This window comes from Diceros bicornis, chromosome X, assembly GCF_020826845.1.
Source record: "Diceros bicornis minor isolate mBicDic1 chromosome X, mDicBic1.mat.cur, whole genome shotgun sequence".
NCBI lineage: Eukaryota > Metazoa > Chordata > Mammalia > Perissodactyla > Rhinocerotidae > Diceros > Diceros bicornis.
In genome coordinates, this window is record NC_080781.1 from 99974520 (window position 1) to 99990823 (window position 16304).

General features: G+C 37.9%; 2 protein-coding genes across 2 annotated transcripts in view; one reads left to right on the forward strand and one right to left on the reverse strand.

Moving 5' to 3' along the window:
- Positions 1–4879, reverse strand: part of NUP62CL (nucleoporin 62 C-terminal like) — a 96272-nt gene extending 91393 nt beyond the window's left edge. Inside the window, exon 1 of the mRNA XM_058536458.1 lies at positions 4475–4879. Coding sequence (XP_058392441.1) covers positions 4475–4604 — 130 coding nt within the window. The 5' untranslated portion in view covers positions 4605–4879. The remainder of the gene's footprint in view (positions 1–4474) is intronic.
- Positions 4880–5342: 463 nt separating this feature from the next.
- The window catches only part of DNAAF6 (dynein axonemal assembly factor 6), a 37008-nt gene continuing 26046 nt past the window's right edge, over positions 5343–16304 (forward strand). Inside the window, exons 1-3 of the mRNA XM_058536460.1 lie at positions 5343–5390; positions 11775–11945; positions 15556–15628. Coding sequence (XP_058392443.1) covers positions 11778–11945; positions 15556–15628 — 241 coding nt within the window. The 5' untranslated portion in view covers positions 5343–5390; positions 11775–11777. The remainder of the gene's footprint in view (positions 5391–11774; positions 11946–15555; positions 15629–16304) is intronic.

Below are 16304 nucleotides of genomic sequence, written 5' to 3' on the forward strand. Positions count from 1 at the left end.
TGCCATGAAACAGGTGTCATTCTCAGTGAATGCCTTTAGCAGTTACAAAATTGGAAAAGGAAGACCAGGAATGGTACCAAAGGGGAGGGTCGGCAGGATGACTCAGGAGAGGGAGAATCTTGGAGGAGCTGAGAAGGACCCAAGAGAGGGCAAGTGTGTGTTGGGGGAAGGGGGACTCAAGAAAGGGCAGGCATGGGGGGCAGGGAGACCCAAAGGGAAGGCATGGCTATGTGGAAAGGGGGCAGAGGGACCCAAGAGGGAAGAGCATGGCTGGCAGGAGGGACAGGACGCGATTATGGGAGAGTGGAGGAGAAAGAGAAGAAAGTAAAACACTTGAGACAACTAGTCAAAGAAACAAAGGAGGAATGGCATTCAAATGCAAAAGACAACTTCGAAAGCAAACCCACTTTTAGAAGAATCCTCCCCAAAACAATAGAGAAGTAGAGAGGGAAAAAAAAAAAAACTAGAGACTTCTGAAGCATAGTATTCATAAAAACCTTATACAAGCATGCAAGTAATAGTAGTCATTTAAAGATCTCAAAAACTACCATTTTACAAGGAAAAATATATCTGGCTAATATAACTTAATTAAGGTTTATGTTTTAAAATAAATCTCACTTTTCTTAGGGCTGCACTCCACAAAAACAAGGCAACCAAGTATATGCCTTTGAAAAATAAGCATAATTCTTATGTTTTTAATTTTTTATTTTTTATTATGATAAAAAATACATAATGTAGGAGCCGGCCCAGGAGCGTAAGTGGTTAAGCACACACTCCGCTGCGGCAGCCCAGGGTTCTCCGGCTCGGATCCCGGGCGCACACCGACACACCGCTTGTCGAGCCATGCTGTGGCAGTGTCCCATATAAAGTGGAGGAAGATGGGCATGGATGTTAGCCCAGGGCCAGTCTTCCTCAGCAAAAAGAGGAGGATTGGCAGATGTTAGCTCAGGGCCGATCTTACTCACACACACAAAAAAATACATAATGTAAAATTTACCATTTTAACCATTTTTAAGTGTACAGTTTAGTGGCATTAAGTACATTCACAGTATTGTTCAACCATCACCCCTATCTATTTACAAAACTTTTTCATTATCCCAAACAGAAACTCTGTACCCATTGAACAATAACTCCCCATTCCCCACTCCCCCAGCCCCTGGTAACCTCTATTTTACTTTCTGTCTCTATGAATTTGCCTATTCTAGGTACTTCATATTAGTGGAATCATACAGTATTTATATGATTTATATGAATATTTGTATGCTTTAAACAATCTAAATGTCCAAAAACAATAGACGAATGGAGATTTTTTAAACTGACATAATTATATGATAGAATATTTTACAGCAATAAAAAATGACTAACTTTACCTACACTTATCAATACGGATAAATTTCAAAAACAATATTGACCAAAAAAAGTTGCAGAAGAGTTAAGCACAGTATACCATTTATGTAAATGTTAAAGGACATACAAAACAACATATTACAAACCATTTACGGCCATCTACATTTGAGTGCACTTAAAAACATAGATCGGGGGCCGGCCCCGTGGCTTAGCAGTTAAGTGCGCGTGCTCCACTGCTGGCGCCCCGGGTTCAGATCCCGGGCGCGCACCAACGCACCGCTTCTCCGGCCATGTTCTCCGGCCATGCTGAGGCCATGTCCCACGTACATGCAACTAGAAGGATGTGCAACTATGACATGCAACTATCTACTGGGGCTTTGGGGAAAAAAAAAAAAGGAGGAGGATTGGCAATAGATGTTAGCTCAGAGACGGTCTTCCTCAGCAAAAAGAGGAGGATTAGCATGGATGTTAGCTCAGGGCTGATCTTCCTCACACACACACAAAAAAACATAGATCGGAAAACTATATAATAACTTCAGAAGAACAATTATGTCTAGGATAGGAAGGAAATGAGACTGGGAAGGGATACAAAGAGATAGCTGTAATGTTTTAGTTCTTTAAATAATAATATCTAAAGAAAATATGGCAAAATGTTAACAATTGTTAAATCTTTGGTAGGTACACGGATGATGGCGTATAATAGTCTCTGTACTTTTCTGTTTGAAATATTTTATAATTTTAAAAAGAAGGACTAGTTATCATTTTAGAATGACAGAAAATAAGACAATATGTGTGCTTTGAAAAGGGAGATATGCTAATATGCACCAATTATAACTTTTATTCTCCCAGTCAACTTAATCGGCTCCTTTATAAAGAATTTTTAAATTATAACTGAATACACACCCATATTATCTTTGGAAAAGATATTCATAAAGAAAGTTAACGAGCATGAGCGTTACTACGGCACTTGAATCTGCCATGATTCCTATATTTCTTAAAGTAAATCATTTTGAAAATGTCTATACTTATTAGTTAAAAAAATACACTCAACCTAACTCATATGTATAATGGATATCATGGTTGATCACTGCTGCCCTAGCACACAGAAACCTAGATGGGCAAATCCATACATCCAAGGAGGGCAAAAACTCGCAGCTCAGGTCCAGATCCCTGACGTTCCTATTAGGATTCCTATTGAGCATCATGGAAAGTAAAGGTCATATAAATGATTTTAAATAATCAAGTCTTTACAGTGTTACTGATAACATGGAAGAACTGGAAATAAATCTTCTGTGTTTGGTTTAGTTAGGCTGAGTAAATTATGGCCATCTCACTGTATGGAATATTAGGCTGCTATTAATCAGGAAAAATATGAAGACTATCAACAACATAGAACAAAATTCCCAGAACAGTATTAAATAAAAGAAACAAAAAATTGTATAAACAAGGATAAAGATTGTGTAAAAATATGGGTATATACAGATAAAATGGGAGGGGAACAGAAACATCAGTTATATTTTGGTAGCAGGATTGAGGGAAATTTTTCATCTTTAATTTCTTTTAATGCTGGTTTAATAAATTATTTAACTAGTGTTTTACACTTTATATATTATAAAAGAATTAGCTAAACTATATCCCTTTTTCACAGCTATAATGCACAGGAACTTTTAGGTGCATTTTTTATCTTTTAGGTCTCTCAAGTTGCATTACTTTAAAACCAAACTAGCAGTCAAAAGGCAGAAACTCTGTTGCCTCTGCTTCTGGGATAGGCAAGTCAGGGAAGCTCTCTTCCTGATTCAACCTCAGCCTCTAGATCTGACCTGCTGTCAAGGCAGAATGGAGAAGAATACTAGACTTAATCAAGCGAGTTCTATGTCTGAGATCCATCCACTGACTACATGACCCTGGGCAAGTCACCGAACCTCTCTAATTTTTGTGCTCCTCAATCCCTAAGTTTCGGTATTTACAAAATTCTCCACGGAATCCAACTGATTGAAGATTCATCTCAGATCCAGGATCCATCCCCCATCTTCCTACCTGCCTAACCCTGGTGAAAACAGTGCTTAGCATTGGATTCCACTTCACCACAGGCAGGCCAAATCTTTAAGAGGCAATTATATTCCTAAAGATAAATAGCATTTGTTTCCCAAGAAAAAAACTATTGTTTATTGAATACCTGTGCACCTGTGCATACCAAGCACTTCATATATGCTATATGAACCACCTTTGGGGTCCGGGGGGGGGGCACCACAGACTCACAGAACCAGTCCCTGGAGTGAGCCAGGGAAATCTGCATTTGTAACAATTATCCTTAGTGATTCCTAAACACACAAGTTTGAAAACAAAAGGTCTAAGGCCAGCGTGTGTCAAACTCTGAATGACAATTCATTACTAGGTTGGGGTCTACATCCTAAAAAATGTAATGGAAAGTATCAGAGTAAACTGCATATAATAAGTGTTGTCTCTGCAAAATGATTGTCAATTATGTATTGTGTATGTATGTACTAGCTCACAATATAAAATTTCTTTCTTACTGTGAGTTAGTCATAGCCAAAATGTCCGAAAAGCACTAGCTAGGCATTAAGGACTTAGAATAAGGCACAATGAAGCAGACCAGAAACAAAAAAGCAAGCAAGAAGGAGAAAGCATAGCATATATAACTTAAGCTCCACAAGTATCTAAAGAAATAAAATTTAAAACACTTAAACTCTGATCACCTACCATCTAATTATGGTATAGGTAATTTGGCCAAAAAGCCAATAACTCTCCTTTAGCCAATAACTTAAATATTGTACCACCATTTTTGTTTACTGTAGGAAATAACAAGTAACTCAAGCTTCACTAACCCCTTCACCAGATGGAGTGGAAGCTAGAAAAACATGATAGCAGAAAGAAGGAAAGCAGTTGAGTCAATTCACAGTCGAATTCCAATCCCGGGATAACCAAACGTAACCATCCATTAAAAAACCATCCTATCTCACCTTGCTTACAACTCTCAAATAATGGATGCAGGGCCCCACCATCAAACACAGCTAATCAGTCCAAATACTTATTAAGCAATCCTTTTTCCCCCCTTGGTCTAAAACCAAACCACGGAATTCATGGGAAACTAAGATCACAACTGTACCTCTAGGTGAAGGAAGACACTCAGATTGCCAAGCAGTGGCAACCGGCGGCGCGCCTGCCTTTCTCCACTCCAAGGCGGGAAAAGCTGGGCACTGGGTCCCGTGATGTCCCCGGGAGTGGGAGCGACGCATAGCCCCGGCCGGTGCCTCATAGGACCCGCGTGCCGGCCGAAGGAGTGCTCTCCCTGGGGCTCTGGGCCCAGAACGCTTGCCCACAGCACAGGGGAAAAAAAGTGCGCACACACACACAAACGCTGAGCCCGGACCGAACCACAACAGGTGTCTCTGCCGCAGGGCGAGGAGGGGGCGGGGAGGGGGCGTGTAGAGCGGCTGCAAAACCTTCTCAACCCCCGGGCCACCGAGCCTACTCTTCTGCCCCCGCTGCTCCGGATTGGCGGGAGAACGAGTTGTGCGATGTGGAATTCACACGCGGGAAAAGCGTAATGATGAGCAAGCCTGCTGATGACTGGGTCAAACGAAAACCCCGCAAACTTACCTCGGTGGCAGCCGCTGCCACCCTCACTGTCCGGGCTCCAAAGTAAATGGGCAGGCCTCAGAGACTGTGTAGTGGCCAGAGAGGCGGGCCGGAGCCTACCTCAGCCGGAAAAAAACCGGCCTCCACTGTGGGCAGGTTCCCGCTGGGGTGACGCTAAACAAGACAGGGGCTTAAAGGGGGTCGACCAGGTTAACTGGAAAGGGCAGCCAGGGACTCCAACTGGCACGCGCTCTGATTGGTTGATTCTGGTGTTGTTTCAAAGGAGACTCTTCTATGATTGGCCAGGAAAGTCAAGCGGGAACCCGGAGGTGGTGGGTGCCGGGTGGGGGTGGGGAACAAGTTGTTACCCAGGCAACAGAGAGACGCGGAGCTGTCCACAGTCTATTTTCGGAGCCTAGCGAGCGACCAGAAAACTCACGCAGGTGAGGAAACCCGAACCTTAGGAGGGGGAACGAAGGAGTCCTCAGATGTCGTGGCTATCAGAGAAAGTAGGGAGAACTCTAGATACTTACAACTCTGCGAGACACCTAAAAAAGCCACAAGTTGGAGATAGAACAGACGCGTTCCCTAAATTCTCCTGCCCTAGATACTCGCAGCAGGATGCCGCTTTGACAAACTCAGTCTATCAGGATGTGAGAGACGGGGCAGTTTTACCGTACGGGGGATGGTTGCTGATCGAATGTCCGAAGGCCAAAAAGAACATGTGAAGGTTTCCCAACCCCTTTCTCTCGACTCTTACACACACGTAAAGGGTTGTAACAGTAATTTGAGAGTGAAAACTGTTTCCTTATAGGTAAATCTGGGTGCTTCAAGTTGGAGGCAGCCACTGTACCTTCTGTTTTAAAAGTACAGGCATGATTTATCCCAGACCAGCATGCCTTGGTTAGGATATATATATCTCCTATAATAATATATATATAAAATATATATATATATTTTTTAATGGTGACATTCTATTTTTTTCTCTTGAGGAAGATTGGCCCTGCACTAACATCTGTCGCCAGTCTCCCTCTTTTTTCTTTTTTCTCCCCGAAGCCCCAGTACCTAGCTGTGTATCATAGTTGTAGAGCTGTGGCTCTTCTGTGTGGAACGCCGCCTCAGCAGGGCTTGACGAGCGGCGAGTAGGTCCGCGCCGGGATATGAAGCGGAGAACCCCGGGCGGCTCCGCGAAGCGCAGCGCGCGAACTTAACCGCTACAACACCGGCCGGCCCCTGGGACCTATTTTTTAGGGAGTATAGCGCTGTTTTGACTAAAAAAAATTGTCCCAGGCCCATTGTTACATCAATGATGTCTTGTGTTCAAAACGTGGACGCTGTGGTCTGAGGGTTCGGCGTCCGTTGGTCAGATCCGTTGAGCAGCGAGAAGCAGTCAGACCACCCTTAGAGGGCGGGAGCCTGGGCGAAGACTCCTTGTACCTAAACCCTCTGCTCGCCAAGGGCTGGTTGGGAGAGTAAATATTATATGTCGTTGAACTGTACCTGTCAAAAGGTGAGGAACTTGTCAAAAAATGAAATCTGAGGGGGGAGAACCGAGTTTGACCAGAGAGGTAGGGATCATTTCTCCTAAGAGTTTTCTGTTGTGACAAGGAGTCAGAACAGAGACTATTTCCTAAAGAAATGAAGAAAACAGGCCTGTTGGGAGGAAATTTCAAAGTACTGAAGGCAAATTTGCTGTCTCAACTACTTTTTACATAGAGGTGGAATATGAGACTAAGAGAAACAGGAAAAAATTATTAAGTGTATTAAGATTGGCTAAAATAAAGAATGATAGAAGAAATTTTAAACCAAAAGAGGCTCATTTCTTGACTTTTAGGTTTATGAAAAATTCCAGGTACTTTCAAAAATCATCTTCCATTAAATATATTTTAAATTTGTAACAAAAACTAAGTCCCCATAGTTACTTATGACTTGGTACATTTGATGACAGTGCAAGTTAGAGACCTAAAAAAGGAAATCATTCTTGGTATTGTAAAGACAAAGTCAAAATGAATTATTTTTAATATTGATGTGTATAGTTGTCAAAAAATGTAAAAAAGAAAAATTAGCCAGTATATTATAATTTAATTCAGACATAGGCAGAGATGATGTTTACTTTTGTGTTTTCAGAAGAATTTTAATGCAAGGATTGCTAAATAAGGCATTATGTAAATAAAGTTGAAGAAAAAGAAATGCCAGATTATTTAAGAGAGTAAATGGATTTTGAATACTCTGAAATCATCCAGCTATAAACAGTCAATACTTGACATATGTTTATATGTCTATGTGTTTACCTATTACACGAGTTCCCAAAGGATACTATTTTGTGATTCTTTATTACCCTGATTTTATTTACTATATATACTTGAATTAATAAAATGTCTCGTTTTTTTAATAGTCTGTAATTCAGAGTTTTCACTAAGTTAACCTAGACTTCTCTCCAATTAGTTCAAGTCAAAGAGCCATCCCAAATTGACGCTGGATGGAGGCAAATAAAATAGAAAGCCCTCACCACCAGAGTCTGACTTAATCTCACATTACTGATGTTGCTTCAGAACCATGGGTCTGGAGTCATCCTGGTTGAATTTGTCTAGTCCCTAACTGGCCCCAGTGTTTTGGTAATGAGCTGGTTCTGAAGTGTCTGTCTCTTTAGCTCATTGTGGCTAGTACCAAGAGAGATTCCCCAATCACACCTCTACATATGAAGGCCTAAAGGTTCAGGTTGATGTGGGAAAATCAAAGTCTCTGTCTGGAAAATGCTGCCATTGGAATTGGCCTAGCAAAGGAGAGTGAAAGAAAGAAAAACAAAGGGCCTAGAAAATTTATTTTCTAAATAACCAAATCTCGAATAAAAGATTTAGCAATAGATTTTGTTTTTGATGAAACTCCTACTTAAATTTTCCTTAGTTTAAATTTATTCTTGGCCCATTTAAGTGCCAGATTCAAACATAGGCAGTGTGGCTCCAGAATCCTTTTTTCTTTTTATCACTACACTATACTACCTGAGTAGTCTAGGCAAAAGGAAGAATACATTCCAAAGTACAAAGGCAATAGATTACAGGGTATGTATAATAAGCAGTTCAGTTTTTAACAGAATGCAGATTACATGTAGGAGAATAATAGGAGGGAAGGGCAGAAAATTAGGCTGTGTTTATATCCTGAAGGACTTTGATTGCCAGACTTAACGTCTATCAAATTTACAAATAAAAGATAGCTCTACAAATAAATAACACTACACAGTTCAGAAAAAGGCATCTTGCTTTAGTTTTTCCAATGTGATCTGTTTGTGTCAAATGAACTTTAATACGTTTTTAATAAAGTAATACATTATTCTTATTTTATTAGACTTATAAAAAAGCTGGTAGAATCTTCATTTCCTTTGAATTTAGAATATTTTTTCCAAAAATTCACATCGTTGTTTTTTGATACTTTGAAATAATTATTCACAAAGTATTGGTGATTCTTTTGTTTCTCAAAATATATTATCAACAAACTTGTCATGATTTATTATTTTGTGTTTACAGATTATTATTACAATTGATATGGTAAAAATTATTTTTTGCTAAAGTGCCAATTTTATTATGATATTTCTACTCCAATTTAGCTAAGTGTGAATCTATGCCATTTTTTGCCAGCCTAATTTGGAATTTAAGAAGTCCAGTTCTTAATATGCTTCAGATATACAGAGTGTCACTATAAATTATTGTGAATGATTTGTTTAACAAATACACTCAAACATACACATCCCAATGAGTGGCATCTCCTTCAAAGCAGTCACTTTGGGAGGCTATCCACTTATTCTAATGCTGTTGTTATTGCTCAAATTACTTTTGAAACTGCTCTTTTAGAATTGCCTTAGGCTGTAGCATATTCTTTTGAATATCCTCAAAGTAGCAAATCTTCATATTTTGAAAGTAGATGTGATATCTGGATATATCCAGAAATCACTTGGAGACAAATTTGATGTGCAATCAAACTGAGTGATATCATAAAGATACCTATTTTCTTGGTGATTCATATGAAGGCAATTCTAAAATATTTTGAGCATTGGTAGCATAATATACATCAGTGTATAACCTTCCAAGGTGACTTCTTTGAAATACAACCTTCGTATGAATTTCATCATGCTTCATTCAGTATTCATCAACTGCTGACTATATGCCAGCTCGTTATTGAAGATGTTCAGCCTACAGGTATAGCTTCCCTCTGCTCACACTGTCCTGCCTCTAACCAAATGAGAACCAGGCCAGAGCTCCTTCCCAACTGGTGGGGATTTAGAATTAATCTGCTTTCTCTAAGTCTAGTATCCAGTGTACCCACTGAACCACAGCCTTCCTTCATAACCTCCATTGTGGCTGCCCAGGTGACATGAGAAAGCCTCTGATACAGTGCCTGGTTCGTTTTCTCTTTTCCAGCTGTGACATTAAAGCCCTGCTCTATTCTGAATCTTCATCTAGCTGCCAATTCCGTCATAGTCCCCAAGAGCCAGACCCTGCCTCCTATACTCCCACCTATGGACCAGGGACCTACTTCACCCTAAATAGGCCTCCCTGTAACCACAACTATTCAACCTTTCTGCCCCGAAACACTGCTCATATCCTAAAACTCCCACTGCCATGTCCCTGGCAGTGAGAATGCATGAATAGCAGTTCTGATTACGACCTCAGACACTATATTTGGGACTTCAGAATACCCTTCTTCTGGGTTAGCTCTACTGGTTCCAGTTTATTCCCTCTTATCAGCTCACCATTGAGCTCTTACAAACCTCATCATCAAGTATCTGTGGGTGCTGGCACTATGTGCCAGATAATAATGATATTTTTATATAGCTTTTCATATTTTAGCCAACTCTTTCACCTATGTTGCATAATATGGCCATCACAACAATTTTATAACGTAGGTAATGCTGGAATAATAGAACAATTTCCGCTATATTTGTTTTTTTAAAGTCTCATTGTTTGTACAATCTCAACTCAAAATACTTATTATATTGCATCTGATATCTGGGTCCATTTTCCCCTTTTGTTGTCGAAGGTAGAAAATGTTTCAATAAACTTTTTGCTTTTAATGTTTAGTAAATATTTAATGAACTCATAATCAACTAGGACTTTTAAAATATAAACAAGGGCCTCTTTGTTTAATTTAATGTGTCAATTATTCATTTCCAGAGCAGACTCCCAGACCATACTGTGAGAGAAGATTATTTTATCACCTCTTATTTCACCTTTTCCAATTTAATGAGTTTCCAGTGTAATGAGTTTTATCATTAACTTTTTCGACATCATTATTAGAAGTGATATTCATGCCCAACAAAATTAAGGTTTTAAAGGACGAATACAGCTAACATATGTTGAGTGCTTCCTATGTGCCAGGCACTGTTCCAAGCACTTTTATGTGTATTAAACTACTTAATCCTTGTAACAACCTTATGAGGTGGCGCAATTATTATTCCCATTTTGTAGATAAGGAAAATGAGGTGGAGGAAGTTTAAATGATGTGCCCAAGTCACAGAGCTAGGAAGTAAACAATAGATACAAATCTAGGCGCTGTGACTCTAGAGCCCTTACTTACTCCTAACCACTGTGATATACTACCTCTGTGCTAGATGTACAGGACAATTTAACATTTGTTTCATACCTCGACATCTCTGATAAGCATCAAGATCAGTTTCCTATTTAAAAAAGAAAGTCAAAATAATGGTAAAACAGAACGTTTGTAAAACACCATCTGCATGCAGATTGATTTTGACAGGTAGATTGTACCAGCACGCGTTTGAGAATCCCTTTGTATTACTGTTCCAGGCACAATGCAAAAATTTTAGTGGATAATTTTATAAAAGCACTAAAGAAATTTTTCTTGTGAATTAATTTTATAAAATGTTTAAAAAATAGCAGAAATGTAGAAAAGATTCCAATTATGTTTATGCCCAAATCATTAACAATAGGCCTAATTCTACAGTCTTTATTCAGGTTATTCATTAGAGTCTGACACTTCCAAGATTTTTAAAGATCCTGAATTACTACTCCAAATATAACTGTGGAGATGATTTAAAAGACTGATGTCTGGTTGGTAGGATTATAGGTTGTTGTGATTTTATTATTTATACTTTTAATGTATTATTTCATAAAATTTCCACAATAGACTTATATAGTATCAGTATTATAATCAGAAAAACAATTAATTTATTTTGTATGAACTTTCACTAAAGTCAACGAACCAACCCATTAGAGTTCTCAAATGGCAATATGCTAGGCATTATCAAGAGTTAATTAAGAATTTAGATAAAGCAGAAGGTATAGGCCTGCCTGAGGCAAAAATTTGAAATGAGGAAAGTTCCTTGAGACATACCCCCCAACAAACATCCTTTTCAGTTCACTAAAGGGAATACATACAGCCTAGACAGCATACATGAGTCAGGTAAAAAGGTAATCTACAAAAGTGTATTTCCAAATAATGATGTACATTCTCTATGACACTGACATACACTTTCTCTAGAGGTAGTGCTTAAGAATCTGTTTGTAACTAAATGCCCAAGTGATTCTTAAGCACAGTGAAACCTGAGAACCACTATAGTAGACGCTCAATAAATGCTTGTTAGATTGAGTGTGAAGTTTTACTAAAGCAAGCTGAATGCTTGAGTTTACTTACTGTCCCAACTCTGTGAGTCAGCAAAATACATATATCTGAAGAAGTTTACAAGGATTTTCAAGAAAGAATAAGAGATAATGGAGTGACCCAAGAAAAGAAGGGAGATATGACAATAAAAAAAATCTTCGTCTTAAATAAAATAGAAAGCTAAAATACCTCTTTCTGATTGTCTTCCTTCTCAGAATATGGAATCTGAAAATATGGAACCTGAAAATACAGAAAATGAAAGTATGGAAACTGAAAATGTGGAAACTGAAACTATGGAAATTGAAACCATTTCTTCGGTTTCAGCTCTCCAGGCCCTCTCTAAACTACTTAATCCTGAAGAAGAGGATGATTTTGAATCTGGACAGGTGGTCGAATACTTACAGATGAATTAGTTCTGTTCAACTAAATTGTGAAACTGTATTTGAACAACTTGTTCCAACCTTGCTGTGTGAGCAAGGCTGTGTCATCTGATATAGTCACAGGAGGTTGCAGGGCTGATTATGCATGAGAGTATAACCTCTAGTGCATTTCTAGGAAACATAATTATATTTTTTCTAAACTACCTGAACACTGAATAGGAAAATAGTTTTGTAACTATGGTAGCAATAGCCACATTTCAAAATGTTTGTCATTTATATTCATGGCCGTAGAATGCTTGACAACCATTTCAAAGAGTAGCAGCTAGAATTTTTAAGCCTGGATAATATTTCTATAAAACAAATAATTTCAATTAGACAGTACTAATTAAGCCTCCAAAATTCAGTCCCCTTAATTTTTTTTTATTTGTCTACACATGAAGGCAAAACAGAAAATATTTTGAGCCAGTTATGGGACAAACTAGCTTCAGCCTACTACAATTGACTTCCGGGTACATGCTCAGATAGAGCTGTGGAATCTAATGAGTTGAACAGCGTTTGGGGTCAGGACAGGTAACCCCAGGGAGGCTTGCAGAAGCAAGATGGGCTTCCTTTTGGGTAGGAGAGTTCCGTGAAGTGACTTTGGCCACTCCACAGTCACAGATTATTCCCAGAATAATCAAAATACTTTTATGTAACCCCTGCTCTCCATTCTCCTACTCTTTAGATATCAGCAAACCTTGGCTATCAGACTGCCTAGGTGAAGGCAAACAAAATTTGGGGCAGAAACCTCATACTGTAGCAGGATATATCGATTTGCTTTAAATTGTTTTAATGAAGTTGTTCATTATTATGACCAGTTTACCGTGACTAAGCCATCTCCTATGAACATATGCATAAATTTACTCCTCCCAAAATTCTTTTTTTGCCATAATGTGGAAAAACAAGTATAATCTGAATAGGCAGAAAATTCAGTGGCTCAAATGGACACTGGATTGAGCTTCCACCCTCCAGGAAGAGCTTATGTGAAACAGGGCAGAATCAAATAAAACATGCAATGGAAATAAAATTTGTAGAGGAGGGGAACTGAGTCAGCTTGTTCAAATAGAGAACAATCAAGACGTTAATAACAGCATTGAATATACACAACAAATAGGACACAGGAGAAAAAGTTAGGAGCAATGTATCAATGAATTTGGGAAGGGAAGCTCACTTTTGCTACCTTAGCTGAAATAGAATGATACATCCTGGGAAAGGTAGGATTTGTCATATAGAAAAATTATATTAAGTATTTGAGAAACAGTGATCTTGAATAAAGGGAAGGGGAACTTGTAACTGGAACAGATTCGGAGATAAGGATTTATTCTAGTTACAAAGCCTGTTCCCTTTGGCATTTATTTATGGAGATGTTTATTTGTATCTAGAGGTGTTTCTAGGGGAAAGATGAGTGCTTATGAGAATAGAGAGACTAGGATCATTTTACCAAATTGTACAATTTATAAAAGAAAATTACTATAATAATGTATGATTCTGTATATCTGGGTTAGAAGCAATTTTGAGATAATTGGTCATTCAGACACCACAGTACAGATATCATTAGAGGATATAGAATTGGAGTATCAGAACAGTAGGAGAATAATTAATGTTTCTAATGAACTATTAAATTTTCCAGGAGAGAAATGGCTTTTCATTTTTTAACATGTATTAATCTTGGGAACTGTGGAATGATTACAAGAGTGATGAGTTTTTGAAAATATACTCTGAAAACATCATTAGAACTGTTGCATACACATTGGTTTATTTACACTATCCCCACCATGAATTGTTAAGAATCTGGGAGATTGGAAAGAGAATATGTCTGTTGTTTTTTAAACTCACGAGGGTATCATAAGACCAGTGGGAAATAAAGTTCACCACTCTTCACAGACATTGTAACAAGGATGTTCTAACTCTCTTACATATTACAAAGTGGCATGAATTGCAATGACAAATTGCTCATATAATTGGATGTGGATTCATGGTAAAGGCTGAAATATATTCTTGTAGAAAACAATTACCAGATGGTTTTTAATGTTTCTATTATCCTGATCCCTTTTTTCATTTGAAAATTTTATTTTTAATCATTTATTTTCATTAAGTTAATAAACTGAAACTCCCTCTCTATTGTGATATACTGATCCAATCATCACTGTCCATGGAGAGCATACCAATTTTTGTTAGGAATGTTCAAGTTTTTATTTCTACGGATTTTAATTTTCTGTGGAAGGAGGCACTCAACAAAACAAGAGGCCCTCATGTTCCAAGAAAAGCTTTACCGTGATTGACTATTAGTAGTCTGGTGATTCATAGTTTAAGAAAAGCATTACAAGTTTATATGACCTTAGTGATTAAAAAGAAAAAAAATGTACACAATATTGTCTTGGGATTTTCACATTAAAATGCCTGTAACACCTTAACTGCAGACATAGAACTTTTGAATCACCTCTTGGAAAGGAATAGTTACTGTCTCAGAAACTGATGAGATGTTATAGATTAATTTCCTATTTATAGCTTTGGAATAGTTTAGCATAATAAAGACCCGGGTGAGCTTTTCCACCAGCTTTCAAGGACAGATAGTATTCCTCTTGTCCAAACAGGACATTATAACAGTACATGTCTGAAGTCTTGGGAGATAGGGGCAGGGGCCTGAGAAAGGAGAGCTAGAGGTGCTAGTTTGCCAGGATCCAAGGAGATAAGAATTTTTTCACTGACAGCAATAGAATGAATTGGAGCTGCATAGTCTGATATCAGCAAGAACAATTAGTAAAAAATTGGGATTTTCTTGAAAGATCAAAAAAACCCTGAGAGGGACTAATGAGGTGGTTGCTGCTATGCTGATAGCGTAATATGTGTTATACTTAGTTGAAAAAAGGAGAACTAATCTTGTACTGGTGAGTCAGGGACAGTCCTGTGGGGGTATATATGCTTGTGCAGAAGATGGCAAAATAAACTTGAACTTGAATGAAGACTGAAGTGTTGCAGCATGTATTTGACACTATTAATTTGGGGCTGCTGTTTAAATTCACCAGCATCATTAGGTGGTGAGATGAGGAAGTGTCTTATACCCACAGTGGAAAGAAGTAAAAGCTGTTATCAGGACTTTTGAATGAGTCAATTGATGTCTAAATACTTAGATTCTGTTTAGTGGTTTGTTTTTATTTCTATAAAACTTTCCCATACTTCTATCCTCCAACTAACTATGACCAGACAATGCCAAAACCCAAAGATGTCAATGCTCTTATACTAACACTTGGTTCTAACCTTCAAAGAGATGAGTGTGGCTCACTCCCCTATCCCTGGGGCTACATGATTCACTGGGCTGGAACTGGGCATTTAGTTTGATCAAAGAGCAATTCTGACTTAGGGTCTATTAAACCAAATACTTTTTGAAAGGACAAGGAAAATATATTCAAAATAATACTTGACATCTGTCTTTCTGTTGTATAACAATAATGGGTAATTAAACCGGGAAACTATATGAAATTTTAGATGGAAATCCTATCAAATTTAAAGTATTACTAGTCATATAAGTTATACAAGTAGTAATTACAGAATGTTGGACTTTATTCTTCTCCCCTAGTCAAGCTATTCATCTGCTGCTGGAGCCATGGGTCCTGGGAATATTGGACCACCAAAAACAGAAGAGCTCAAAGGTAAGTTATTTAATAAAGAGTATTGATCAATATAATCGGTATAATCTTTTCTTTGGAAGGAAAATTATAGGGAGAGTAATAATAACACCACCATTTATTAAAGACGAACTCAAATAATTGTGGAAATGATGAACAGACATTTATATATAAAGATGCTGTTTTTACTGTACTGTTGCAGGTAGTCGTTTTTCTAGTAATGGAAATTAATTTGCCTTGAATTACTCACATTTTTGGGGTATATTTCCTGAGATGGAAAACAAAGAAAGTCGCCTGTGGTTAAATAACTTTTTTATTATTTAGGGTCTAGTTACCAAGATTCTTAGCTTCTTCGCTTTCTATCCCGCCATATTCTGGCAATTTCACAGAATTCACTTATTAATTCATTCAATAAATGTTTATTGAGAGCCTATTATGTACCAGGCAGTATGATCATCCCTGAGACTACAATAGAGATCAAAATAGAACAAAAAATAATAAAAAATTAAAAAAAAGAATAGGTCTCTACCCCTATTGAGCTGATAGGCTTTTGGAGAACACAATAAAACAATGAACTACACAATTTTGTCTTACGTTGAAATGCTTATAAATTAAAGCCCATAGAGTGGCCTATATAGTCACAGTTCCAGTAAACTAAAATAAATATTTTTGGGATGTTTTCCCAGCATTTTGGCCTATA